Source organism: Cricetulus griseus, chromosome 7 (genome assembly GCF_003668045.3).
Source record: "Cricetulus griseus strain 17A/GY chromosome 7, alternate assembly CriGri-PICRH-1.0, whole genome shotgun sequence".
Taxonomy (NCBI): domain Eukaryota; kingdom Metazoa; phylum Chordata; class Mammalia; order Rodentia; family Cricetidae; genus Cricetulus; species Cricetulus griseus.
In genome coordinates, this window is record NC_048600.1 from 75,489,200 (window position 1) to 75,516,004 (window position 26,805).

At 50.4% G+C, this 26,805-nt stretch overlaps 3 protein-coding genes and 1 long non-coding RNA gene across 10 annotated transcripts; 2 read left to right on the forward strand and 2 right to left on the reverse strand.

Moving 5' to 3' along the window:
* The first annotated feature begins 279 nt into the window (after window positions 1-279).
* On the forward strand, window positions 280-3,058 carry Mfap4 (microfibril associated protein 4). Its single transcript, XM_035448119.1, has 6 exons — window positions 280-348; window positions 741-822; window positions 1,025-1,179; window positions 1,771-1,867; window positions 1,940-2,122; window positions 2,489-3,058. The coding sequence occupies exons 1-6, from the start codon at window positions 280-282 to the stop codon at window positions 2,734-2,736; spliced, it is 834 nt and encodes a 277-aa protein (XP_035304010.1). The 3' UTR covers window positions 2,737-3,058.
* Window positions 3,059-3,538: 480 nt separating this feature from the next.
* Window positions 3,539-8,793, reverse strand: Mapk7 (mitogen-activated protein kinase 7). Of its 6 annotated transcripts, none has more exons than XM_027427246.2 (7): window positions 8,600-8,793; window positions 8,161-8,408; window positions 7,410-7,575; window positions 5,319-6,397; window positions 4,560-5,215; window positions 4,100-4,233; window positions 3,539-3,991 (listed from the first exon to the last, which is right to left on the reverse strand). In XM_027427246.2, exons 2-7 carry the CDS (start codon window positions 8,390-8,392, stop codon window positions 3,838-3,840), a joined length of 2,421 nt encoding a protein of 806 aa, XP_027283047.1. In that variant the 5' UTR covers window positions 8,393-8,408; window positions 8,600-8,793; the 3' UTR covers window positions 3,539-3,837. The 6 variants fall into 6 exon arrangements, with proteins under 6 accessions (XP_027283047.1, XP_027283046.1, XP_035303791.1 ...); XM_027427245.2 differs by having other exon boundaries at window positions 8,161-8,453; XM_035447900.1 differs by lacking the exon at window positions 8,161-8,408.
* An 828-nt stretch (window positions 8,794-9,621) lies between these two features.
* LOC118239169 lies at window positions 9,622-17,212 on the reverse strand. The gene is made up of 2 exons (XR_004770811.1): window positions 15,923-17,212; window positions 9,622-12,449 (listed from the first exon to the last, which is right to left on the reverse strand). It is a non-coding gene; the product is annotated as an uncharacterized LOC118239169 (long non-coding RNA).
* A 790-nt stretch (window positions 17,213-18,002) lies between these two features.
* Window positions 18,003-26,634, forward strand: B9d1 (B9 domain containing 1). 2 transcript variants are annotated; one of them, XM_027427242.2, is made up of 7 exons: window positions 18,003-18,275; window positions 19,361-19,429; window positions 21,603-21,714; window positions 23,103-23,191; window positions 23,550-23,612; window positions 26,062-26,129; window positions 26,352-26,634. In XM_027427242.2, exons 1-7 carry the CDS (start codon window positions 18,127-18,129, stop codon window positions 26,492-26,494), a joined length of 693 nt encoding a protein of 230 aa, XP_027283043.1. In that variant the 5' UTR covers window positions 18,003-18,126; the 3' UTR covers window positions 26,495-26,634. The 2 variants fall into 2 exon arrangements, with proteins under 2 accessions (XP_027283043.1, XP_027283044.1); XM_027427243.2 differs by having other exon boundaries at window positions 18,121-18,275; window positions 23,095-23,191.
* The last annotated feature ends 171 nt before the right edge of the window (window positions 26,635-26,805 follow it).

Below are 26,805 nucleotides of genomic sequence, written 5' to 3' on the forward strand. Positions count from 1 at the left end.
GGAGGCTCCCACATCAGGAGCTTTGGGGCTGCCTACCCTACCTAGCCTTCCCAAGTAGGGACCCCTCTCTTGGGCCTGTGGACATCTCCACCCCATACCCTCCCCAAATGGCTGATTAAACAGACTAGACAGGAATGGGAGAGAAGCAGACATCTGCAGAGGGCCTGTCAGAAAGCAGAGGGTGGGTAGAGGCCAGCTGGGGTTGCCAGGGGGCCCACAGTCCAGCAGGGAGGGAGGTGGAATGGGGTTCAGGGAGCAGTCACAGCTGGTAAGGAGTTAATGTCTGGTCCACGCTGCTTCCCTGACAGGCCTAATGAGACCCAGGTGGTCGCCTGGCCCCCTGACAGTGTAAGTTGATGCTGGGGGCTGGTTATGGGGGTGGGGGGGCATTCTTCAGTTCCAGGAGGCGGGGCTGGGTCTGTGGGCTCAGACCCAACACATAACTGTGGGCGGTTGCAGTCTGGGGCCCCAGACAGCCTGCCTCTCTGAACTGAGCTGACAGCATGAAGGTACTGGCCTGGGAGACCAAGACCTTTTGTGGAGACAAGCCACTTGCCAGATAGGGGACAGAGAGAGACACATAGGGGGGAATTGCTTGAAACCTAAGCTCTGGGGATACTGAGCCTCTCCCAGAGAATAGAAAGGGGAAAAAGACAGAGGGCAGGGTTTCAGGCAGGGGGAACCCTGGGAGGTACCTGGCCCATGCTGGGGGCTACATTCAGCCCATCTCCCAACCCCAGGCTCTCCTGGCTGTGCCACTGCTGCTGCTCCTGCTCTCTGCACCTCCCTGTGCCCCACAGGCCTCCGGGATACGGGGAGATGGTAAGTAGCCCCCATCCACATGAGGTCATTTAAGCCAGGCTCTGCAGGACTATTTTCCCCTCTACAAATTGGCAGGTGGCCCCTAGAGAAATCTCCAGATTTCTCATGACAGGGTCCCTTAGTCCTGGGGGAAAACTGGGGTGCCAAGGTGTCCTTTATGCTTTAGTTTTTCTCCTTGCTGTCCCCACATTGTCATTCTCAGCTCTGGAGAAGTCCTGCCTTCAGCAGCCCCTAGACTGTGATGATATCTACGCTCAGGGCTATCAGACAGATGGTGTGTACCTCATCTACCCCTCTGGCCCCAGTGTACCAGTGCCTGTCTTTTGTGACATGACAACTGAGGGTGGCAAATGGACGGTGAGTAGGCAAAAGGACCTCAGGCCAGATGTGGTCCAGGCAGCTGCATGACTCTGAGTGTCACCTCTGCAAACTGGGTTCCTCGTCTTTATAGGGACTGGACCCAGGACTGCTAACACTTACACACACTTGAGGACTAGTGCATGCTGTCCTCACAGTGGTCCTATTAGGTAGATGCCTTTTCTAAATGAGGAACTGCAGACCCAGAGAAGTAGCGTTGCTCACAGCCAGGTATTCTAGATCCCCCTGCTCCCTTTTATCACGAAGTGCTGGGATGGAATCCAGGGCCTCTAAGCTAGGTTGGCACTTTGCCACTAAGCTATGTCCCCAGCCCCCAAATTTCCCTTAATCTTTCCCCCTTCTTGTCTCTCAGTGGACAAGAGGCCAGGTAGGTACCCCCTTTTCAGCAGCAGATGTTCAATGAGAGGCCTGGAGGTGGTGTGTGTTCTGTTTTAGCAACTCCCCAATACTCACTATAGTCCTTACTAAACTGGCTCCGCAGTGCCAGGCCTGGGGGGCAGGGCAGGACCATGCAGAGCCCCTGAGGGTACTGAGCCTTCATCATCCAGTCCCTTATCCTCTTGCTTCTAGGTTTTCCAGAAAAGATTTAACGGCTCAGTGAGTTTCTTCCGGGGCTGGAACGACTACAAGCTGGGCTTTGGCCGTGCTGATGGGGAGTACTGGCTGGGTAAGGTGGGGCCACAGGGTAGGGGCTGCCCCTCAGCCAAGTTTTTGCTAACCAGCTGCTACCCATCCCTAGGGCTGCAGAACCTGCACCTCCTGACGCTGAAGCAGAAGTATGAGTTGCGAGTGGACTTGGAAGACTTTGAGAACAATACAGCCTATGCCAAGTATGTTGACTTCTCCATCTCCCCCAACGCCGTCAGTGCTGAGGAGGATGGCTATACCCTCTACGTGGCTGGCTTCGAGGATGGCGGGGCAGGTACCCCTATCAGCTTCTTCAGAGGCAGTGGCAGGGCAGGGGGCGGGGCACAATAACATAGGATTGGCCCCTGCCCCATTGGCTCCTTAAAGATCCTCCTTCAACCCTTCTGGACTTGGAAGAGCCACAGCTCTCTCCAGACTAACTCCAGCCACCTGAACCCCAGCCCTAGGGAACAGCCACCCTGGCCTTGCTCCAGAACAGCTGTTTCTCTTTGTGGCTCAGGGAGGGTGCCTCCATCCCAACAGGATGCCACATGATGTTGTTCTGTCCCCCAGTGTCATCCATCAACTGCTGTCACTTAGACTGCCAGCACAAGGCTCTGCTCCTGGCCTCAGTAGTTCTATCCTCTCTCCCTCCTGCCAGGTGACTCACTGTCCTACCACAGTGGCCAGAAGTTCTCCACCTTCGACAGAGACCAGGACCTCTTCGTGCAGAACTGTGCAGCCCTCTCCTCAGGGGCCTTCTGGTTCAGAAGCTGCCACTTCGCCAATCTCAACGGCTTCTACCTGGGTGGTTCCCACCTCTCCTATGCCAATGGCATCAACTGGGCCCAGTGGAAAGGCTTCTACTACTCCCTCAAGCGTACTGAGATGAAAATTCGTCGGGCCTGAGGAGCTGGCTCAGGCAGGCCCCATCTCTCCCCTAGAAGCCCCAAGTCTCCAAGATATACCCACAAGACACTGCTTCTGCTGCTTTCTGAGCACCAGCAATGCCCTGGCAAATCCCTGTCCCATGTCCAGACCCTATTGCTTTCCTGAGGCTAGGCTGTCAGCAGCCCATTAGTCCTTTCTGTGGCCCAGCCATCCCAGCATGGATCTGGCTGCACCCTATAAAAACTCCAAGTTGCTTCTACTCCTTCCTGACAGCTGGAAGCCAAAAGCTACCTTCTAGTTGCCAGCTTTTGCATTCCACCACAGCCAATTCCCTTACTGCAGACCCATCTGTTTGGGGCTACCCTAGACGGCATAATGCAGCACCTATGGCATTTGCCACTATTACACCCCAGCACTCCCACCCAGAATACTTCCCACCCTTGGTCTCCCCCTCACCAATTCATTCCCTTATAGTGAGCACCATGGAGCCCAACTCCACCTGCCTTCACTAGTTATTCAGAGTTCAATGCCAAAACAACATTCACCACCACTACTCATCAACCCTGAAGTAGCCACCGGCAAGATAGGCATGTTAACTAGGTCCCTTACTTGCCCCAAGGATTGTCATGAAAGGCAGCAGCAGGGAATAATTTGTGGGGCTGGGAGTGGGTGGGAAGTGGAGGTCTCAATAAACCTTCAGGATCTGATGGAGTGACCTTGTGGACAAACACTTACTTGGCCCCAAATAATGCGGGCACCTGGCTCTTCCTTATACGCCTACTGCTGGTGTTCTTACCCCAGGTCCAGAAATGACACACAGTCAGCTTAAAAGAAACCTTATATTTCACAGACCTCATTTTGATGGCAAAACAAATGCATATTACAACAATAAAAATACAATACTGGAGAAGACTGCTCAGGGGGAGTAGTCTCCCAATCCTGTTATGGCTCGGTGGTGGCTCAGGTGGCTGCTTAAGGCTGAAAGGTGGGTCTGAGATGAACCTGCAGAGTAACTCAAGCTGAGCCTCACCTGCCAGTGCCAAGGCTGCAGGCCTCTGGATTGCATCCCTGGACCTTGAAGCTGGGTCTGTCCTGACAGCAAGGCACAAGCTGTGGGTTTCAGGGCTCCTGGAGGTCAGGCAGGTCAGCCAGCAGCATTGGGGAGTCCATCTGGATTTCACGCTGCAGAGACTCGATGTCAGCCGGGTTCATGCCGTGGCCCTCAAGCCAGTCAGCCAGGAGGGAGGCTGAGAGTGAAGCTGAGTCTGCCTGGCTGCAAGAAAAAGGAATTGGGATGGGTGTTCTCAGCCTGAGCCAGCTGGGCAGCCATCCAAGGACCCTGCCATAGCCCCATTCCAGGAGCTCAGTCCAACCATCTTACCCATCCTGTGGCCCATCAGCCACACCCATATCGAAAGATTGGTTTAAGAATTCCTCTAGGTCAAAGCCAACACCGTAGCCAGCCCCACTGCCCTTTGGAGTGCCTGAAAACACAGGAGGCAGGGGGTCCTCCACCTGCAGGGACAATAACAGGTTACAACACAGGTTCCAGGAAGGACAAATTAAGGTCAGCAGGACACAGCCTGCTATTACTCACCACTCTGACCAATATCCCAGAACATGAACACGATCTCAAAATCAAAAATCAAGTACTAAGACAACTGGTGCTGTCTCTAGGCCACTTTCTAGAGTCTACTTCCCAACAACCTCTTCACTGTGATAAGAGGGCAGGCTCAAAGAGGTAACAATCCCTTTGCTACTTTTTTCCATCCAACATGGTAACCCAAACCCACCTTCCAGGACCCAGATCAAGGTACCCAGGCCTTTGTCTCTCTTCTCACCTGAGACTTAGACAGTTGCTGGGTCACCAGGTTGACATCTGGTGACTCTGATGTAGAAGGCTGAGGGGGGCCCCCAGGATCTGGAGGTGGTGGGCCAGATGGGAAGTAAGGCAGAACTTCTGGGGCACTGGAGCCAGGCAACCCACTAGTTGGCACAAGTGACTGAGAGGCCAGAAGGCTAGTGGAAGGGGCAGTTTGGAGTGGGGCAGGGATAGGTCCAGGAGGGCCAGAAGGCTGGGGAGCAGGGCCAGTGGGTGGGCAAACAGGCTGGGAGGCAGGACCAGGAATAGAGCCTGCAGGCTGTAGAGGAGGACCAGCAGACTGAGATACAGGGCCAGTGGGAGGACTAGCAGGTTGGGCAGGGGATGGAGCTGGGGCTGGGGCTGGAGTTGGGGCAGGAGGCCGAGCCATGCGAGTCCACCGCTCTAGCAGGCTTCGGTCATTGTCACTAAGCACCAGTCCAGCCAGAGGGTCAGTAGAGGGCCCCCCCAAGGCACCAGCTCCTCTCTCCTTGCGTTCCCTCTCTTGTCGTCGCTTCTCCCTCTCCTTGGCTCTCTCTTGTCGCCTCCTACGCTTCTCTTCTCGCTCTCGCTGGCGTTCCTGAGCTGTCACAGGCTTTCGAGGTTCAGGTGCCTCCAAGGGTGCACTGGGGCCATCTGCAGGGCAGTTGGACAGGGAAAGGTAAGGGCTTACAATTCTGTTCAAGAGTCCTTGTCTACCACTCCACTAGCCAGCCAGCTGCTAGACCCATGAAAGCACCTCTGAGTCGGCTCCTCAGGGACTTGAGCAGGGCAGCTTTGAGGGCTGCTTTGGTGTTGTCTGAGATGGCACCCTCTCTTTTTGGTGGGGCAAGCTCACTGGCTGGGGGCGCAGGCTTCAGAGTCAGATCAACAGTGTCAGGTGCAGGGCCAGAGCATGGTGGTGGTGCTGGAGGAGGTGACTCCATGGCACAGTCTCCACTTGGAGCCCAGGGACTGGGCATCTCAACATCTGGACACACAGGCTCACTAGCCACAGGCTGCAGAGAAGGCTGGAAGCGGATTTGTTGGCGGATGCCCTCCCGTCGTGCATGGAAGTCCTCAATCTCAGCCACAATGGCTTCCTTAATGCGCTCCCTAGTAAGGGCTTCACGGTCAAAAGCAAAGTCAAAAGGTGGGGCACAATCAGGCTCATCATCAGGGTCATGGTACTTAGCCAGGAAGGGGTGACGAAGGGCAGCAGCAGCTGAGATCCGGGCACTGGGTTCAAATCGCAACATGCGGCCCAGCAGTGAGAGGGCCTGGCGGTCAGCACCTGGGTATACTGTCTCCCAGGGTACAGGCTGCCGTGGTGGCAGGCTCTGGATATATGCCCGCACCCTTTCAGCCCCCACAGCCTGAATCACAGCTGGTGATGGGGTTCCCAACACCATCATGATCAGCTGTAACTGGTGCACATAGTTTTTGCCTGGGAAGAGTTGTCGCCGAGCCAGCATCTCACCAAAGATGCAGCCCACAGACCAGAGGTCAATAGCCTGTGTGTACTCATGCAGGGAAAGCATGAGTTCAGGGGCACGGTACCAGCGAGTGGCCACGTACTCAGTCATGAAGTACTGGTGTTCAGCAGGGGAGGTACACAGCCCACGGGCCATTCCAAAGTCACCAATCTTGAGCTCACAGTTCTCATTCACCAAAAGGTTAGAGGGTTTAAGGTCACGGTGGATGACCTGAGCAGAGTGCATATACTTGAGGCCCCGAAGCAGCTGGTACAAGAAGTATCGCACATGCTCCAGTGTGAGTGGCTGTGAGGAGTGGATGATCTGGTGTAGGTCACTCTCCATGAGGTCCAGTACTACATAGCTGGAAATGGTGACAAAAGGTGTGAGCTGGTCTCATATTACAGGGACAAGCACAATCCTCACTAGCCCTCCTCTCAATTCTAGATATTATGGCCTTACACTGAAACCCTAAAGGACTAGCAGATGATATAAAAAAAAATAGCATCAGGTTCTAGATTTTTCTACATCACAAAAAGCTTAAAAGTTGGCTGGGCGTTGGTGGCACACGCCTTTAGTCCCAGCCCTTGGGAAGCAGAGGCAGGCGGATCTCTGTAAGTTCGAGGCCAGCCTGGTCTACAGAGCAAGTGCCAGGATAGGCTCCAAAGGTACACAGAGAAACCCTGTCTCAAAAAACAAACAAACAAACAAATAAAAAAGTATTTTGTGACTAATTAGTTATATCTGCCATAAGAATAGGAAGGTATCATGACACAACAATGTCCTGTGTCTGCTATCTTATAAAATCTGGACCTGTTCTGTTTCTCTCACTCTCTTGTTGTTGTCTGGGTCTTTTGTTTTGTCTTATGAGATAGGGTCTCATGTAGTCCAAGCTAGCCTTAAACTTACTACATAGGCAAAATTGGCATGCCCAAATAAAGAAATATATCCCCTCCCTTTTTTTATTCCAATACAGAAGAGTCAACCTGAAACCTCAAAGATGTGGGCCAGGTGGTAGTGGCACTCGGGAGGCAGAGGCAGGTGCATTGCTGTTTGAGGCCAGCCTGGTCTACAGAGTGAGTTCCAGGACAACAAGAGTTACACAGAGAAACCCTGTCTTGAAAAACAACAACAAAACCCCCTCAAAGATGCTCATGATTCTACCACTTAGCTACATCCCCAGCCCTTGTACTCTTCTTGAGAAACAAGAACCATCCCTACCAATGTTCTACAGGAACACTCACTGGTCCTTGAGTCATGGGACTCTTCCCAGCCTGTCTCACATTAGGTTCAGATGCCCTTCCAGAACATCAGTATTGGCCCTGGGCTTCTAAACTGGCCCCAACAATGTCTCCTTCTCCTTCCCCACTCCTTACACAGATTTGAACTCTCCATAGGGCACAGTGGGCCTCAGGATGTCCTTGATGGCGATGATATTGTCATGTTTGAAGTGTTTGAGGATCTTCAGTTCCCTGAGGGTCCGTTTGGCATTGGTCACCACATCAAAAGCATTGGGTATCTTTTTGATGGCCACCTGCTGGCCTGGAGAGCATGAGAAAGACATATACCAGAGAGTACCTTGAAGTAATTGCAGGCCCCTTTTAACACCGCTCTTCTAGAACCCAAGTAACAACAGGTACCTACGATGTGCAAGACCCTGTGTGTAACATATACCAAACTTTAATTTCACAACTACCTCATGAGGCAGGTACTAATAGCTCACATACAGAGGAGACACAGATAGTTAGCAGTGGCCTTGACTGTACTACCTGAGCTCACTCTCCCTCCTCACATATGCTCTCCATCCCAGATCTTCCCCATTCCATCACCAAGCCATTGTGCCAATCTCTGGCTCTAAAAGTTATCTTTCTGGACACCAAGGAGCACCTCTCTATTCTGGCTTATAGGGATATCATTATCCTAAGGAGGAAGTATAGGCTGACTGGGAGAAGCAGGGTCCCTGAGAAGGGTACCTAGCGGGGAGCTGGCACCTAGTCGGTAAGTGATGAGTGGAACCAGAGTCCCCGGCGCAGCTGACCCTCCTGGGACCCCTCCTGGGACCGTGCGGGTTCCTCACCGCCTCTGGAAAGCAGTCCACACATGCTGAGCCTCAGGAAGCCAGCTCACCCGTGAGGCGGCGGCGCGCCGAGGACACCACCCCATAGGCCCCATTGCCTATGGTCTCGATGATCTCGTACTCGTCCCCCACGTCAAAGGTCACGTCGAAGGAGCGGGCTTTGAGCAGGGCCAGGTTCTTGGCCACGACAGAGGCCGTCGTGTGGACGGGTTCTGCCTTCACCCGCCCAGGGGGCTCCCCAGAGCCGTCTTCGCCGTCCTCCTCCTTCAGCGGTTCAGCCATGGTGTATGTGGAGACCCTGGTGAGGGGACCGCCCTGACGGCCTCAGTTTCCCCTCTGTGAGCTAGGAGGCAGAACCTGCTCAGCAGGCGAAAGGGGGCGGCTGGCGCGGCGAACCCTGTGTCCCGAGAGTAGGGGCTCAAGGGGGTGCGGCGCGGCCCCGGAAGAAAGGGAGGGGCGGGGCCCTGGGGCTCCCGGGACCGCACTCACCGACCCGCCGGCACCTCGCCGCCACGCCTGCCGCCTGCTCGGGGACTTGGGGTTCCCAGGTGTTGCCAACGTAGCGACGAGAGTGTTCCCCTGGCCTCGGTCACTTATCAAGGGCCACAGCTACCACCTCAGCCTCGCGCGCGCCGGGCCAGACCACCCCGCCGGCCACCCCGGGACCACGCTCCTCCAGTCTCTGGCCAATCATTGAGCGATCCCCGTAGAGGTTCCCGCCTCTTCATTTTACTCTATCCAATCGGAATTCACCGGACGAGGAAGCCGCGCCCTTGTCTCGCACGCACGCGCGCGCGCGCGCGTTCCTCGCTGTCCAGCTCGCGGCGGGAGCCGCCCAAGGGGTGATGCGCGCACCTCAGGGATGCGCGCGCATCCCCGCAACACTGACGCATGCGTGCTAGCAGCCTCTGGAGCTGGGAGAAGGGAGGGCAAAACACTGCTACGTTTGCCTGGACGTCAGGGCCTACGGGCTCCATAAACCCGAAAGGGTGGAGATACGGGAAGGGGCGGGGGGGGGGAGCTGTTACCTAGACAACAAGCTCCGCACCCCTCCCTTTCCTTTCGGCTCCTCTTGTTAGCCTCATCTCCTAAGGGATTTGCATCGTACTCTTTTGGCGCCGGAAGTTCTGGACGCCCGGTCCCGGAGTAGTAGCCACGGAGACCCAAGTCCTCCGGATTCTAGAGCGTCCCAGGCCTGGATGCACACGCCCTCTGGACCGCGACAGAGCCCTCACCCTATGATTCCTTTCCTCGCCATCCCGCTACGGATGGGTCATCCGGAGAAGGCAAAAGTGAGCGCTGTTAACCCCAGCGCTGGAAAGGTTCTCGGTAGCAGCTCGGGTGTTGCCCACTCCAAAGAGGTCTGGGTTTCTCAGTGAGACAAGAAAAATGTGGAGGGAGAAACTGGGATGAAACTAAGTAAATTCTGAGTGCCCGGTTAACATATATTACGCAGTTCTCAACTAAAAGCTGAAGGTTGGGTCCCGACCAGAAATGAATTTTGGCAAGTGTACATACATAGGTGTTTATGTTTGTACTTTGTAACAAAATACATGCAGAAAGTTTCCCACATCAATACATTTTCACAAACTTATTCCACGCATGTTTGATTTAAATTAAATGTTTTTAAAAAGTTGGGCATGATGGCTTACACCCTTAGTCCCAGCACTGGAGATGCAGAGGCTGGCGAATCTCTGTGAAGACTAGCATGGTCTACATACTGGGTTCCAGGCCAGCCATGGCTACACGGTGAACCCTGTTTCAAAACAGTAAGTCCTTTCGGTTTCTAGGACAGATTTTTGGGTCTGTGGCTGTTGTTACTCATTATCTATACTTAGGGGTTTCAGGAGTTTTATTATGAAATGTACATCAAAATAGAAAAGTAGGCATTGCATTTTGTTTTACTACACCCATGGATATTGAGGAGGAAGCTGGGGAGACAGTGCTTGTGTTCTGATCCCCAGCACCCATAAAAAAGCCCAGCATAACTGCACTGGTATAATACTCACTTCTGGGAAGTAGAAACAGGAGGATCCCAGAGGCTCTCTGGCTGGACAGTATAGCCAAACTAGTGAGCTCCAGGTTCAGTAAGAGACCCTATTGCAGAAATTAGGTGGTAATCGATGGAGGAATACACCCAGTGTCAACCTCAGGCCTCTGCATATACGTGCATGGGTATGCACACACGTATGAGAAAAATAAACAATAGAAAAAAACTATAGTTAGGTATATTGGTATAAGCTCCAGGACGAATACAAATTTAGAATGTGTAGACATATAATCATAGACACTTGCTATAAATTTATTTCTAATTTTCTTGACAGCATAACCCAGACTAGATGCTTTTAAATGATTTGCATTGATCATTAATTAGTGAATCATATTTGTGGAAAATGGGCATTCTGTCTCTGAGGTCTAAGTTCCTTGGTGAACTTTTTCTAGGTAACAAGGCAAACAACCTTTCCTGCCTCTGAAGCATATGCAGGACAAGTCAGAGTGTCCATGAACAGACCCCCAGCAATTCTACCCTCTGTATATACTAGAACTAAAGGTCTATGTCCTTGCAAAAATCAGTACACAAATCTTAGGAATATCCATTCATAACACCAAAAAATGAAGCTCAAATACCAATCAACTGATGAATGGACAAAAAAAAAAAGAAAAATTATTTAGAAAACTTTTAAAAAGCTGGGCATAGTGGCACACGCCTTAAATTCCAACATGGGAGCAGAAGCAGGTGGATCTCTATGAGTTTGAGGCCAGTCTGATAGAGTAAATTCTAGGCTCGGAGAGATCCTGTCTCAAAAATACAAAACTAAATAAAATAATTGGCATATTAATGCATAACACAATGTGAGGAGACCTTTAAAACATATTGCTAAGTGAAAAAAGTCAGGTACAAAAGACTACTTATTACATGACTTTTTTTTTCCCTAGGTAAAGCTTTTCTTTATGTAGCCCTGACTATCCCAAAACTTGCTCTGTAGACTAGGCTGGCCTTGAACGCAGAGATCCAGTTGTCTCTGCCTCCTGTGTGCTAGGATTAAAGGTGTGCATCACTACTGCTTGGCTACATGACTCCATTTTTACAGCATGTCCAGAGTAGGTAAATCCATAGTGTCACAGGTCAGTGTTACCCAGGGCATGGGAAAGGAAGTGGAGAAGATGCAAATGGTTCCTCTAGGGATGTAGGGTTCCTCTTAAATTCAGCATGTTCAGCTGAGACCCTACAGGTCAACTTTGGTTGAAATGCTCTGTTCAAGCAGTGTTGCGGTAGATTTGCTGTGCACCACACGCATATCTGCAGGAGAGAAGCCCTGAAGCAGCAGAGCTGAGAGAGGACTGTATCTCATGTTGCCAGATTCTTATCTGTAGGAGCTGTCCAGGATAGTCAGCACTGGTAGTGTGGAAGAATAATTCGGGCAGTGGTTTGCCTGTGTTTCAGATGGGAGATTTCCCATCAATCAGCTCTGTCACTGTCAGGCCAACATTTCCACTCAGCAGCCATGGGCTGGAACCCACCCCTGAAGGATGTAGTTTCTTCAGTTCATCACGGCCTTCACCACTCTGTCACGCCTCCCAGCCCAGGCTCAATGAACGATATCACTTTGGTGCTTGTACCTCTGTGTTCTGCATCTTATGGAAGCCAGGAAAATGAACCAGCTGAGAGGATTATGGTTTCAAAACAACAGTGAGCCCAAGCACATTGGGAGTTGGTAATGAAGACTGTAAGTGCAGCATTACACAAAGCTCACCTCTCTTGGCTACTCTCTCCTGGTTGGCTACTGGGGCATTTAGCTCAGAATTCCCAGGCTGCAGCAAGTCACTAGGAAGTTTGTGTGGGAAAAATGGCTCTTTTGAGCTGTGGTTCTGAAAGATGCTTCTGACAAACAGCTTGGGGAGCGAGTGGGATGGAAAGGCTGGAGACAAGGACGTGGTGTTCAGTGGCAGGTCAGCCCCCATGGGAGTGTGGACTGGGTAGGTAGAGAAAGTGTGAGTACAGAGCATGGCTCCATAAAAAACGTACGTGGGGAGTAGAGAGGTTCTTAGTTAGCTGACGGAAATGTCCCCAAGACAGATTCTTGGGAAGAGGAACCCACTAAGGGTGACAATGAGCAAGGAGCTTCATAGTGGAGGCCCAAGGCTGCTTACTGTCTCTGGTAATGAATCCAGGCTACTCTGAGCCTTGTCCTGCCAGCTCTTCCGAGGCTTGAGACCAGTGTGATCCCCGACTGGACACTTACCTGCCATCCTTCAGGGGCTCCCAGTGGCAGATAGTCTGCAGCCCTGGAGTCTGCTGTTTTTCCAATGGGCTTCCATTTCTGTCAGTGTGACACACCTAGAACAACATGCCCTAACTCAGGAATAAAAGTTTATCAAACAGAATTAATGTAAACTTTTTAAGTAAAGAATAGACACTGTGGACAGAAACACAGTACTTGAATTTTGAGAGCGGGCAGTGGAGGGAATATAAAACAGATACACACACACACACACACACACACACACACACACACACACACACACACACACTCAGGGAGAGTGGGACCTTTTAGAGTTAAACTTGGTATTGTGATGGTTTAAATGAAAATGGCCCTCATAGGCTCATATACTTGAATTCTTGGTCCCTAGTTGGTGGAACTATTTAGGAAGGATCAGGATCAGCCTTGTTGGAGAAAGTGTGTCACTGGGGGTGGTCTTTGAAGTTTCAAAAGTCCATGTCATTCCCAGTTCTGTCTTCCTGTCTATCTGTCTCTGTCTCTCTCTCTTTGTCTCTCTCTCTCTCTCTCTCTCTCTCTCTCTCTCTCTCTCTCTCTCTCTCTCTCTCTCTCTCTCTCTGTGTGTGTGTGTGTGTGTGTGCGCGTCTACCATTTGTGTTTGTCTCTGTTTCTCTGGGCTCCCTTGCCTGCTACCTTTACAGGAAAGCTGAAACCTCAGAGGTAAATGCTTGTTCTAAATGCGTTGTAAAAGAGGAACTAAATCTAAATTATATTTATGAGGGAACTGATACACAGGGATCATCTATAGACTGTAGGTTGTCTTTGTAGGCATTTAAGCAAATCAAACAGATTTTAAAATGACTTTTTGCTTCTTCTAGTCTGAAACCTTTAGAGTTAAATCTTATCTAGGCTTGGCTAAGAAAATAACTTTTTAAAAACCTGTTTTTCAAAAGAGACAATATCAGTCAAAGTCATCTGTGACATGCTTACACTTATACACACATAACACCTTAAGTTGGCATGCTAAGTGTGATGGCTAATGTTGACTGCCAACTGACAGGAGCTACAATCACCTAGGAGACAAGCCTCCAGGCACACCGAGTGATTATCTAGATTAAATTAGCCTCTGACCATCTATGAAAGATTGTCTAAATTACATTCATTGAAGTGGGAATATCCACCCCCAAAATGGCAGCATCATTCCCTGGGCTTGAGTACTGGCTGGACTACACACAAAGGAGAAAGCTTGCTGATTCTGCCATAGTAGTCATTCTCTGTTTCCTGACTGGATGCAGTGTGGCTAACTGCTTCCAGCTTCTACCACCCCCCCTCCCCCCCCATGGTCATGGAATAAACCCTTTAAATTGCTTTGGGCTGGTACTTTTGCTGCAGCAACAAGGAAAATAACTACAGCAAGTAACTACACAAATATAAGTCAACAATGAAATTAACAAACTAAACACCAGAAAACAAAAAATAAATAGAATGACTAAAATAAAAGTGGGTATCTTAAAACCAAATGCTCTGAAATCACAACACAGTATCCAAATAAAATCCTCAGTCAGCTAAAAATGAACCAGTGGGGTCCAAGAGATGACACAGCAGTTAAAAGCATCTGCTACTCTTTCAGAGGACTGGAGTTCTGTTCCCAGCTTACAGATGCCTGTAACTCCATTTCCAGGGGACCTAACACCCTCTTTCTGGCTCCCAAGGGTTCAAATATGCACAAACCCCTCCACACCCTCAGGAAGCCATCAACCAAACTAAGGGAGGTATGAACCCCAGAATCACCAGCACCCCTCAAGAAGGCAACACCCAATGTTTGGACACAGGGGACCTGTGCTTGCACATGGTGCTGATCCAGGTGACTTCTCCGTGATCCTTGATATCCCATGTTGGGTATAAAAACACAGCGCTCACCTTAGAATTAAATTTATTCTAGAACCATGGCCCAGTTACACAGATTTAGGTCACCCCAAATACTGTGTTCTAATGTAGTAACACTTTCCTGAAGTTTTTATAGTAATGTAAATATCTGGTATGCAGGTTATCTGATACATGATGCCTGTAAAAAGGTTGTTAATCCCCCAAAGGGGTCACAGCCCACAGGTTGAGACTGCAGGGCAGTCTCTTCTGTAGACATCAGGTGTCATCTGATAACACTCTTGACCTTTGGGTCAGTGGATGGATATACTTGATAGAAGGACAGATGTTAGGTGTCACAGCTGGACCATGAATGGCTGTTACGACTTAAAGCTAGCCTAAGATAGTTTGTCTCAGGATCTACACCCCAGCTCTCTATAAGCACAGACACTCTAACCAATCAGCCGGCATGTAGAATTTTTATACAGGTGCAGCTTTCTCCTAGGGACTTCAATTCACAACAGTTTAGGGAGGAGAGTTTAGAACCAAAAGAACCACCCTCCACCATGACCCTGCTATACAGGCAATGCCTGAACTGTAAACCTCTTAGCTGGTGCTCTTGGCCAGTCCTCACCCTATCAGCCTGGCTCTTACTGGCTACATACTGTTGCCTGTCATATAAGAAAGAATCACTCAAGACTGAAAATGGGGGCTTAAACTAAATCTGACTCCAGCTGAGATTCAAACAAGGGCCCTACTATTAACCATGCAAATGCTAGGGAGCAGGGGTACAGACCTCAGAGATGGTGTGAGAGGGGCTTCCCAAGACTGCAGTTCCTCTAGCCCTGCACTGAGAGGACCAGTCAGGACTGCATCGGGATGCAAGTGACAGAACCCCACCAACCATGGCTTAAAGGCTAGATTGAAGATCGTCATAAGAAGGCCGACCCTAAGCATGATGTCATTCACCCCCTTCCAGCTCTCAGGGAGCAGAGGCAGAAGTGATGGGGATGTCTTCTGTACATGTTTCTGCTGGGCCAGAAAACTCATGTTTGCACAGGAGGATCTCTTAAGTTTGAGGCCAGTCTAGAACTGGTGATGAAATGGCTCAGCAGTAGTGGTGCTTGCCCATAGGCCTGCCAACTTGAATTCTATCCTCAGATCCCAGGAGATGGCAAGAGAGAAACAAATTCCAAGAGTTGTTCTCTGGTTTCCACATGTGATATGCATATGCCTGTACTCATATACACATACATAAAAAGGTAACATAAGGTGACGAATTTGCTGGCCCAGCTGCTCTGGTGGAGTGCCTCGGTTGTAAGACAGGATCCTGTAAGATTACAATGGCCTTGCTCAGGCATTAACAGTCAGCCCAGAAATGAATGTCTGTGGGACAGTCTGTCTCACCTTGAGCAAAAACAATTTTGGGAAAGAGTGACTTGAGGAGAGAAATGTAGGCTATGGCTGCAGCAATTTCCTCATTCCCAAGCCCTTCTCCTAGCCCCTATACAGGGTCCCAGCCAGCCTTTTTCCCTCACAGGCATCCCTTTGCTCTTGGGAGAGTATCCAACACTGTTTGAAATCAACAATTCCATCTACCAAGGTCAGAGTCTGGTCTCTGTCCTCCTCCTGTCTCTTTACTCTGCCTCAGAAATCTAATACACTTAACAGAGTTTGTGAGGGACTAAGGCTGTCTTCCCACTTTGCTGTCATTCTCCCTTCATTTTACCTGTCTGAACTCATGGCTGCTGCATCCAGCCATCACATTCTTGCTTCTGGCAGAATACAGGTACAAGGAGATGGGCTGGAGAGATAGCTCAGGCTGTTCTTCCAGAAGTCCTGAGTCCAATTCCTAGAACCCCAAATGGCATCTCACAACTGTCTCCTGTTGCAGGGGATCCGACACACTCACACACAGCTTCTGTATGCAGATTCTCAGGAAACACCAGAAGAGTCCACCTCATTGATGCTGACCTCAGTCACAGCTGATTCTTCAGCCCCAGCTGACCAGCATCCACTGTCCCAGCAAAGCAAAGGTTTTACTTTGTGGTTCTGGTCTCTTGTTAATCAGAGCTGATTCTTCAGCTCCTGCTGAGCAGATTCCACAGATTCTTCATACAAAAGGCCTGTTACAGTCTTTACTTCCCTCTGAAACTTCTTCACAAGCCAGGCCTTCATCATCTGCATTGGTCTCAAAAACATTGTTTGTTTGTTTTTCAAGACAGGGTTTTTCTGTGTAGCCCTGGCTTTACCAGAACTCACTCTGTAGACCAGGCTGGCCTCCAACTCAGGGATCTGCCTGCCTCTGCCTCTGCCTCTGCCTCTGTCTCCTGAGTGCTGGGACTAAAGGTGTGCACGTCTACCACCCAGTGCTCTCAACATTATCTACCACCAAACTCCTACAGAACAGCTCACTGAACAATCAACACTCAGTGGCTTTTCTGGCCTAAAGTTCCAAAGTCTTTCCACAATCCTCCCCAAAACAATATGATCATGTCTGTCACAGAAATATCCCCACAGTCCTGGTACTAGCTTGTCTTAGTTAGGGTTTCTATTGTTATGATGAAACACCATGACCAAGCAAGTTATGAAGGAAAGGGTTTATTCAGCTTACACTTCCATCTTACTGTTCATCATCAAAGCAAGTCAGGACAGGGACTCTAACAGGGCAGAGTCTGGAAGCAGTAGCTGATGCAGAAGCCATAGAGGAGTGCAGCTTGCTTCCCATAGTTTGCTCAGCCTGCTTTCTTACAGAACTCAGGATCACCTGCTCCGGTGGTCTCACCCACAATGGGCTGGGCCCTCCCCCATCAATCACCAATTAACAAAAAGCTCTGACAGGCTTGCCACAGCAGATCTTATGAAGTGTCATCCCCTTCTCTGATCATGGCTGAGTCTGTAACTTTCCAACTCTTCCAGTTGAGACCAGCAGGTGGCAGCCACCAGCAAGGGGAGAGGGGCCCAGAGCCATCGGTTTTATGACTCTTGGCTGAAAGCTAAAGAATTCGGCAGCTGGGAGGCTATGACCGCACACCTTCCCTCTTCCGTACAGGTGACTGTGGAACTTCTGAGAGTCTTCCAGGCTGGCAGCTGCTGTGATGACCAGGACTCCACACTGCAGGCTGAGTGCCCTGAAGTGTACACCTCTGCATTCATTTGTTTCTAGGCTCTCCAATACTTAATGTGGTCTCTAATGATTCCTTGTGAAGTTCTGCAATGCGAAGCCTAAACTGCTGCAATGAATATGACCCCTCTGGTTCTGAATTTTCAGACTCTTCCTCTAGCAAACGGAGATGTATTCAAGTAGTAGTTCCCAAGTACACTTGGGAACTCAGGCAAAGGCTAGCTAGCATTAAGCCACCTTGCATTGGGCAGTGGTGAGAGAAAGAACGATTGGATCGAAGTGAGGACAGCGGCGTCTACTGGGGAGAATGCTGGTGGCTTGGGGCGGAGCTCTAACATCTCCGAGCTGCCAGTAAGTCTCCAAAATTGGATGACTGGTAAGTGGGTGGCATCCTCTTCGTGGGCCCCAGATTCACACACGGGGGTTTGGACGGAAGGATTCTTGGGGTTTCGAGGACCAGAGTCTCAAAGGCCTGAAGGGCGTACCCTTCCTCCGGGGAAGGGCGCTGGGCCACTGCAAACCAGGCCTCCAGCTGAGCCGCCTGTGGCCACAGCGTCCCCTTCTGGCTAGAGGTAACTATAGCACGTGACTTTGCGCGGGTCTGAGTCCCGCAGCTGCTTCTCATCAGCCAGCTCTCCAGCCTGCGAGCTTCAAGTATGGTCAGACTAGTGCAGTCACACGAGGACCCGGCCCTGGAAGTTAGTTTCACGCGACGGGAACGAAAAATGGTTTCATAGCCGGCCAAAACTACTGCGCCTGCGCGCTCTAGTTCTTGCGCGAAATCGTCGCCGCCCAGAAATTTGTCCCAGATGGCTTGCCATCCGTTTCCAAGGCAACCCGGGAGTCTCCTGGCAACGGCGCGCGGCCTGCGCCGGTCTCCTGGTCCAGTCGTGCCATGGCTGCTGCAAGTCCCAGCGTCTTCCTGCTCATGGTCAACGGGCAGGTGGAGAGCGCCCAGGTGAGCTGCCGTGGGCCCTGACCAGGATTAGCCCGTTCCCTTCCCCGGATTCTTCCCTCAGTTCCTAGAGAGCCAAGCTATTGATTGCCCTGACCTCTCAATTCGCTGGAAAGGAGAACCAGCGTTTGAAAGCCTTGGCGCCTGGTTGCTGGGCCAGGACAAGCAGGCGTGAAAACAGAACTCGAGACCTTGAGCTGGTACCAAAATCACACTATGGCCTCCAGCTTGGATCCTGTCTACTTGGTTGAGTGATGGGCTGGAAAGGCTCAGCTGACCCATTTAATACCTAGGAAAACTTACCAGAAGGCAGTGGCCAAGTGGGATTCGAACCCAGATCTGACAGAACTTTGTTACATTATTTTTCTGAGCTGCTTACTGAAAATGCTCATTATTCCTACCTATTCTGTTTGGCTAGATGATTTGCATTCTGCCAGGCTCTAGGTTCAGTAGGTGTTCTGCCTTCCATCTTCATCAGGTACTGCATCCTCTCCTGTTTTCCTCTATCCAATAGAAGGATGCCCAGCTGAGCTGAGTATTCTAGCCACCTCCCTCCAGCTTCTGCTCCAGGCCTCCCTTCTCCCAGGCCCTCACTTCTAGCCATAGAACTGTAGCTTCCTAGGTTTCACGTCGGCATGATTCCTGTAGAATCTAATTTGTGCCCAGCACTGGGGACCCACAGAGGCATAAAACCTGTTCCTTCCTTAGTCAGATAGGGTTGTCAGTCATAGGCATTTGTACCTGGATGCAGAAATACAGAGGATGAAAGAAGCCAAACAATGATCCTTAACCAGCTAAGGAGTGTGAAGAACAAGCTCCCAGAGGGTGGATTCTGAAGGATGGGCAAGGGGCTTGCTAGGTGATGGACTGGAAAAGACAGACAGAAAGCAGACCCTGAGCAAAGCAGCCAATGAGTCCTGGCAGTCTGGAACTAAAGGGTTAGTACTCATTTCTGTCCCCTGCTCCTGCCGAAATTCAGACCGTCCATCCCTGGTGCCTCATGTTGCTAATTCCTACTGCACCTGGCTAGCTAATGTGTGGGCTCAGTTTGCATTCACTAAACAGGATCCTGCTTGCTTTTCCCTCAGTTTCCAGAGTATGATGACCTCTACTGCAAGTACTGCTTTGTGTATGGCCAGGACTGGGCCCCCACGGCGGTAAGTTGAACTCACGGGCCTCCCCTCCTTAGAGCTTTAGCGATTCCTAAACTATCTGTCACACCCTTCTATTCCAGACCCAAGAGGTAGCCACTAAGGTCGGAGAGGACCCAAACGTGAGTTTGTTCCTGGCAAAGCTAGTTTACCGAATACAGCACCACTGGGCTCACTGATGCAACCCTGAAGCCTGTGCTGGTGGCAGCCAAGAGGGACAAATGGCAGCATAAGCTGCAGGCCCTGAAAAACTGCCTGCTAGTGGCTGCAAATGCTATCAGCCAGTAGTCCCTCCCCACAGAGAACACCCAGAATCCAGGACAAAATGAAGGATCTCCTCTTCACGGGAAGGGGCTATGGTGCAGACCACCACCACAGCATGCTTTTTGTTAGCACAGCACTTATGTAACACAATAGTTTAAAAGGGGGAAGCTAGCCAAACATGGTAGCATATGCCTATGATCCAGCACAGAGGCTGAGGCAGGAACATCTCTGGGAGTTGAAGGTTAACCTGGGCTAACATACAAGACCCAAACAAATGGGAAAAATAAAAAACACAGAAGCCCAATTTCTTTGAGCCTGAGTTTCTTCATTTGTGCCACAGACATATTAGTACTTTTCTGTTTTCTTTTCCCCTTTATATTTTAAAAAAGATACTTCAATGTTTATTTGAGATTTTAAGCTGTGTATGTATATATATATATATATATATATATATATATATATATATATATATTTATGTTTGGGTGTGACTGCAAGTAGTTGTGGAGACCAGAGGTCAGATCCCCTAGAACTAGAGTTGCAGGTGGTTGTGAGCTACCCTTGGGGCTGGAGAGACAACTAAGCAATTGAGTGGATACTCTTGCAGAGGACCCCAATTTGATGCCCAGCACCCATATGGCAGCTGACAACCATCTGTGACTCCAGTCCCAGGGGATCTGATGCCCTTTCTGGCCTCCATGGATACCAGGCACACACATAGTACACAAGAATGCATGCAGGCAAAACACCTTAAAATGAAAAATGGGGGGGGGTAGTTTTGAGACAAGAATTCTTTATGTAGCCCTGGCTATCCTGAAACTCCCCTTGTAGCCCAGGCTGGCCTCAAATTCATAGAGATCCAGCTGCCTCTGCTTCTGCCTCCCAAGTGCTGGGATTAAATTCATGGGCCACCACTGCCCACATATAAAATTTTAAAAACTAAGAGGCAGGTGGATCTCTGTGAGTTCGAGACCAGCCTGGTCTACAAGAGGTAGTTCCAGGACAGCCTATGAAGCCACAGAGAAACCCTGTCTCGAAAAACTAAAACCAAAACAACAAAAAAAATTTTTTTTAAATATTTTAGACAGTGATGGCGCATGCACGCCTTTATTCCCAGTTTGGGAATATTCCCTCCCTACTTGGGAGGTAGGGGCAGGTAGATCTCAGTGAGTTTAAGGCCAGCCTGGTCTACACAGTGAGTTCCAGGACAGCCAGGGCTGTTACACAGAGAAACCCTGTCTCAAGAAACAAAAACAAAAAAGATTTCGTGTATACAAGCACATGCACACACATGCTATATTCCACATATTGGGGGACAGAGGACAACTTTTCTGGAGTTAGTTCTCATCTCCCACCTTGTTTTAAGGCAGAGACTATCTTGTTTCTTGCTGCTGTGATTTGTACTTGAAGGTCGATAGTTCAAGAGCACCTGGCATTCTCCTGTCTCCATCCCCCTTTCACACCACCACACCAAGGTTGTTTATAGGTTTGAGTTCCCATGGTTCTGGGGATGGAGCTTGGGTTGTCAGTTTGTCCAGCAAGTGTTTTCACCCACTGAGTTATTTTGCTGGCCCAGCGTTTTCATTATGTATTATTGAGTCCTCTGGGAGTGACCAATGCCTGACACAAGTCCCCATCTTTGTGGAGTCGATATTCTTGTAGAGGAAGCCCATACAATAAGTAGAACACATTCTAGTCTGCTAGCCAAAGATGCATGGAATGAAGAGGGCAGTACATCAGGAGCTAGAGTGCACAGGCATCGGGAGGGTGAGTGCAATCTAGACCAAGGCACTTTTGGATAAATATCTAACATGCCACACAGAAAGAATGTAAATGGCCTTCCTAACCTGCCTATATAAGTGAAAGGGGCATGAGTATCTGGAACTCAGACCAGCTGTCTCTGTCAATGTCTATACAGGGTCTGGAGGAGGGGATCTCACAGATCGCATCCAAGAGCCAAGATGTACGGCAAGCACTGGTGTGGAACTTCCCCATCGATGTCACCTTTAAAAGTACCAACCCCTATGGCTGTGAGTCTGTGGGCCATGATGGGAGGGGCGGATCCTCTCTCTGCTGCACCTACCACTCTCCTTCAGGTGGCCACTACCAGTGTCTCGGTTTGTGCCCCAGCCCTTGATGCTGCCTGTTTTGTTGATTGCCATTTGCACACGGAGCCTGGTGTACAGTGCTGCAGCCACCTGGCTGGAGGGTCTGACCCCAAGTTGCTCAACTTCCCGTTGCATAGTGTTCCAGTAAGCTCCAGTACCTGCTCATCCTGTGCTGGTTGCCTGGGACGCTCTTCTGAGTCTTGCTCTCTACAAAGCCTCCTCGTCATCCCACAGCCACCCTTCTAATTGCGAGCTCTCGAAAAGCTAGCAGAGCAATGGAGGCTGACCAGTCAGGTTAAGACTGATCTGCCAAAGGTTGACAAGTGTGTAGTGTAGAGAACACTGCTGACGGAAGCACCCACTGAGGAGTGCAATGGAAAACTGTAGAAGGGAATGGAGACCTCCCTGTCAGTTTGAGTCCCTTCCTGAGCACATCCCCAGCAGTGTGCTCAGGAATGAGGACACAAGTGTGTCAAGAACCTGTATGTGGGTAATCTAAGATTCACTGCAACATTCTCCAAGGAGGAACAGCCCATGTGTCCACAACCACGAACAGTTGGCTTCAGGAGACTATGGTGATCAGGTATTTAGTGTTGAGAATGAACAAACCACTATATAGGACTACCCGAGTCACTCACAGGTAACTTTTGGTGGCAAAGTAGTAGTGGGAAGGGCACAGACTTCATTTACCTTTACTGAGTGTCTCTTGTACTTGGTACTATTCTATGGCTTTTAGACACAGGAAAGCTGAGGGCAAATTAGTTGGGAAACTTGTCTGAGGCCATTCAGCAGTAACCATAGAGCCAGCTTCCAGTCCTCACCTGTCATCTGGAGCTGCAGTAGGTCTGTCTGCTACAAATAGAGGTCAGACACTAAGGAGGTAGAGGCCTGGCTGGATGTGATCAGGAAGCATATGTAACTATCAGTATGTTAAGGAGAAATACATGGAAGGCCATGATTTCTTTAACTGCGCTCAGAACCCTTAGGACAAGCCCCTCCCACAGGGCATCACAGCCTGGTAAGACTGAAGCCATCAGAGAGGAAGAAAGCAGGGGCCCAGGGTTGGCACAGAACCTCCAAAGGACTTTCTGTATCTACCAAATGTCTTGGCTCTATCTCCCCAGCTATGAGCAGAGATATGGAGAGTACCCCCGGGGCACCAGCAGATAGAAGAGGACAGAAGCCTTGGGTGCTCAGGGCTTTGGCCATCATCCTGAGTCCCTGCTCCAGTCCTCACCTAGGCACATCATATACTATACCCCTTCCCTTGTTCCCCCACATGCCACCCTTGTCCCTCTCAAGGGCCACAGATCGTGCTCAGTGTTTATGGACCAGACGTGTTTGGGAATGATGTGGTCCGAGGCTATGGAGCGGTGCATGTACCCTTCTCTCCTGGACGGTAGGTGCCCACTCTGACCTGGTCTCTGGCCTGAAGTCTGCCCCTTACTGGGCAGGCAAACCTTGGGGACAGCACTTTTAGACAGCAGGCTTTCTGGTCAATGCTCCTTCCTTGGACTTGGGCAAGATATATTCAGGGGCCTGGGTGGCCTGGGTGGCCTGGGTATAATCTGCACCTTGAGAGAGACTCACATACGTGGACAACTCGTGCTACTTGAGCAGAAAGGAAGTGGGTGTAGAAAGAAAAGGTTCTATGTGCATCCACACACCTGCATCTGTGAAGGCTTGCACCCTGGCCTGTAGGTTTCCACAGGGCTAGTACTGTTCCTCAGCACATATCTGTATGAAAACTGTTTCAGGCACAAGAGGACCATCCCCATGTTTGTGCCAGAGTCTACATCTACACTGCAGAAGTTCACAAGGTGGGTTTTCTGATTGCGGCCCTGCTGCCTCTTGAGCTAATGGGTGACTAACTTGCTAGCACCTTCCATCCTCCTGAGACCTGGAAACCTCACAGGTCTTCAAGTAGCTGCACCTAGAGACAGGTATGCAAGCAGGAGCATTGCCGGGTCCTTGGGCTCCCATGGGCCACTTTCTGGCAGCTTAAGGCTGAGGCTTTCTTCTGTGCCATCAGTCTTTGTCACATGGAAATGATGCTTGTTGGGCTGCAGCAGCATGAGGCAAACTTATGACAGTCACAGTGATCCTGTATTATGAGCATCTACTAAACGCCTTCACATGTGGGTGCCTCAGGGAGACCATTTTAGGTAGGAACAAGAGCAGAGGCAAGTAGCAGCCATGAAGAATCTGGGAAGTGCGTTCCACACACAGGGCCCTGAGAGCTCTTGCAGGCCCCAGGAAGACTTAAGAATTAGGAGCAGCCAGAAAACTGTGGCTGCCAATTGGTGTGAAGGGATTGGGGTGGGGGACAGGACACGGCAGCAAGGTCCCAGAAAACAGAAGCCTTGGAGATGACTCGGAGGGAAGGCCTTCTCGACATCCATGTAGGTGTTTGAAGGGTCTGCTAGCCCAGGTCTGCTGTGTGCCACCTCTGCCTCAGTAGGTTGACAAGGATGAAAGGAAGTGAAGGGACACTGGGTTCCCCCTTGCAAGCTAGTATGAGGCAGAGAGAGGGACCTAGTCTGAGTCCTGTAGCCCTGGAGAAGGGAGCCTGGACCCCAGTTTCAAGAGGGCTGAAGAAAAGGTTCTGGGCTGTAGGAGGATGGACTTAAGGCTGGCTGCCTTGGCAGCACCTTGTCTATGCCTACCTGGGTAATCCAGGCTAAGCCCCACCTTGCAGCATTCTTAGTAACTCCTACAAACGAAGCCATCTTCAGTGTCTTCGGTCCTTGCTCAGTATCCCTAGAGTTGTTACTCAGCCCATTGCAGCCTCTTCACCCTCATCTTTGCAAAGACCGCAAGATGAAGTCACTTCACTTCTGGAAGCTGCCTTGGCACACCCTCTGCCTTTAGGAGTCACTTGAGCCTCTTGAGCTAGGATGCCAGTAGCCTCATTTTTTCTTGCTTCTCATTTGCCTGGCCTTAGATTTTTGAGCCCACTAGGTTCTATTCTGGAACCTCAGCCCTTGCCTGGTACATTCTCCCTCAACAGTCTGTCTCTTCTCAGATGAGAAAACCACCCATAGATTAGAAGAGAACTGGAAACCCGATGAGGGTGGGATGTGCCTTTACTGCCAGGGATTACTCTCTGAGACTCCTCACAGAACTGAGATGAATACAGTTAGAGCTTGCTCTATGATAGGGAAACAGGAAGAGGCACATGCACACACACTTCCAGATTTTTCTGGAATGCATAAGTACAGGGATCCTGGTTTCCCTAGCCCCCACCTTTGGTTGTCTGAACAGCACTCCTCACTGTTGTCCCTTCAGGACCTCCTGCCCAGCAGTCCAATAGCCTGGAAGCCCAAATATCCATCCCACCATGTCCTCAGCATAGTTATGGGTGGTGGATGTGTAGTCATGGGTGGTAGATGCGTAGTCATGATTACCTTTCAAGCCTGCCACAAACTGCCCAGGGAAAAGACAAAAGAGTCACCTCCACAGGCTAACAGGAATGCTGGTGGTGTTCCACAAAGTCTATGTTAGTCCTGGGTGTTTTGCTTAGGCAAACCCTGTCTGCCTCAAACCCATGGTTTCCAGCAAGATGCTGGGCCTGTACATCCTGTCCATGTGCCTTAGAGCCCTGGGTGGGGCCCAAGATCTGAAGTTAGGGTGCAGTGGGATTGTAGCCTGTGAGTCACAGTACATTTGTAAGAAGTGCTTCTGAGTTTGCCAGCCAGAGCCTGGGGGCTGAATGGTACCCTTAGCTAAGTAAGACAAAAAATCAGATGACCTGTTTGCCCAGAGTCTCCCAGGGCCAGATCCTCCCTAGAAAGGGTAATGCTATGTGGCAGCTGATAGGGTCCCATGAGGTAGGTGCTATTATCTTTTACAGTAGACAAACAGGTTCAGTGACAGGGTGTGGCTTGTTCTGGATCCCATACAAGGAGGCAAAGCTTGAGGAGCTAAGTCTGACACTTCTTAAGATTGGCTTCTCCCTCCTGAGGACACTAAGGGTCACACTGTCTTCTTGCTTCTCCTCTCCTGACGCGTCTGTTTCTTTGGGGGGTTTCCATGGGGTCAGGTTGGACTTGGCTGGGCAGGTTGGACATTGCTTGGAGAGCCTGGCAGAGGCACTGCCTAGGACTGTTGGCCACAGAACCAAACGGGACATCTGGCACCCTGCCTGGCCTGCCTAGCCCTTAGAGGAAGGACGGTAGGAGGAGTACTTTAAGCCAGGAGCACTCTTGTTCAGTGTCTGAAGCCAGCAAGTTCCAAGTATTCCTCACTGGTGTTTTCCTTTGTCCTCAGCTGGTTCATGGGACGGCGGCCTGAGTATACAGACCCCAAGGTGGTGGCCCAGGGTGAAGGCCGGGAAGGTAAAGCTGACATTCCCAACCCCAGTTGAAGGGAAGAGGTGGGCACCAATCCCCAGGAATCCAGGAAACATGTGGGTGAAGGCTAGCAAGCTGCCTGACAACTAGAACCCAAACAAGCCACCCAAAGAATTTTCTAGAACACCACCTACACAAGGGCTTCAGCAGGTGGTTTGCCATGTCTATCCCTGACAAACCCAACTAATGCTCACCTCATGTCTCCAGTGACCCGTGTCCGCTCTCAGGGATTTGTCACCCTCCTCTTCAATGTGGTGACCAAGGACATGAAGAAGCTGGGCTATGACACTGGGCCTGTGGACACACAAGGAGTCCTGGGTCCCAGCCTGCCACAGGTCAACCCACAATGAAAGTATCAGCCTTTCTGCCTGCCACTGGGCCCCAGGTGCCCCACAACCCACACACAATCAAGGACTCAAGCAGCCTGGCTGGGAAATGAGAGAGCTGAAGGTAGTTTTATATAATAAAGCATCAACATCTTTTTCAGAAATCCTGGGGCCTGGATTTCTTGCTTTCTCCATTAGCACTTCCCCAGCAGGAACTGGGGCTCAACCTCCCAGGACATGCTCCCAGAAGTGTGCCATGCTGGAGCAGAGGCCTCCCCAGGATTGCTAACCAACTTGCTCAAAGCTGAAATCCTATTAAGGATCTAAAACTTGTC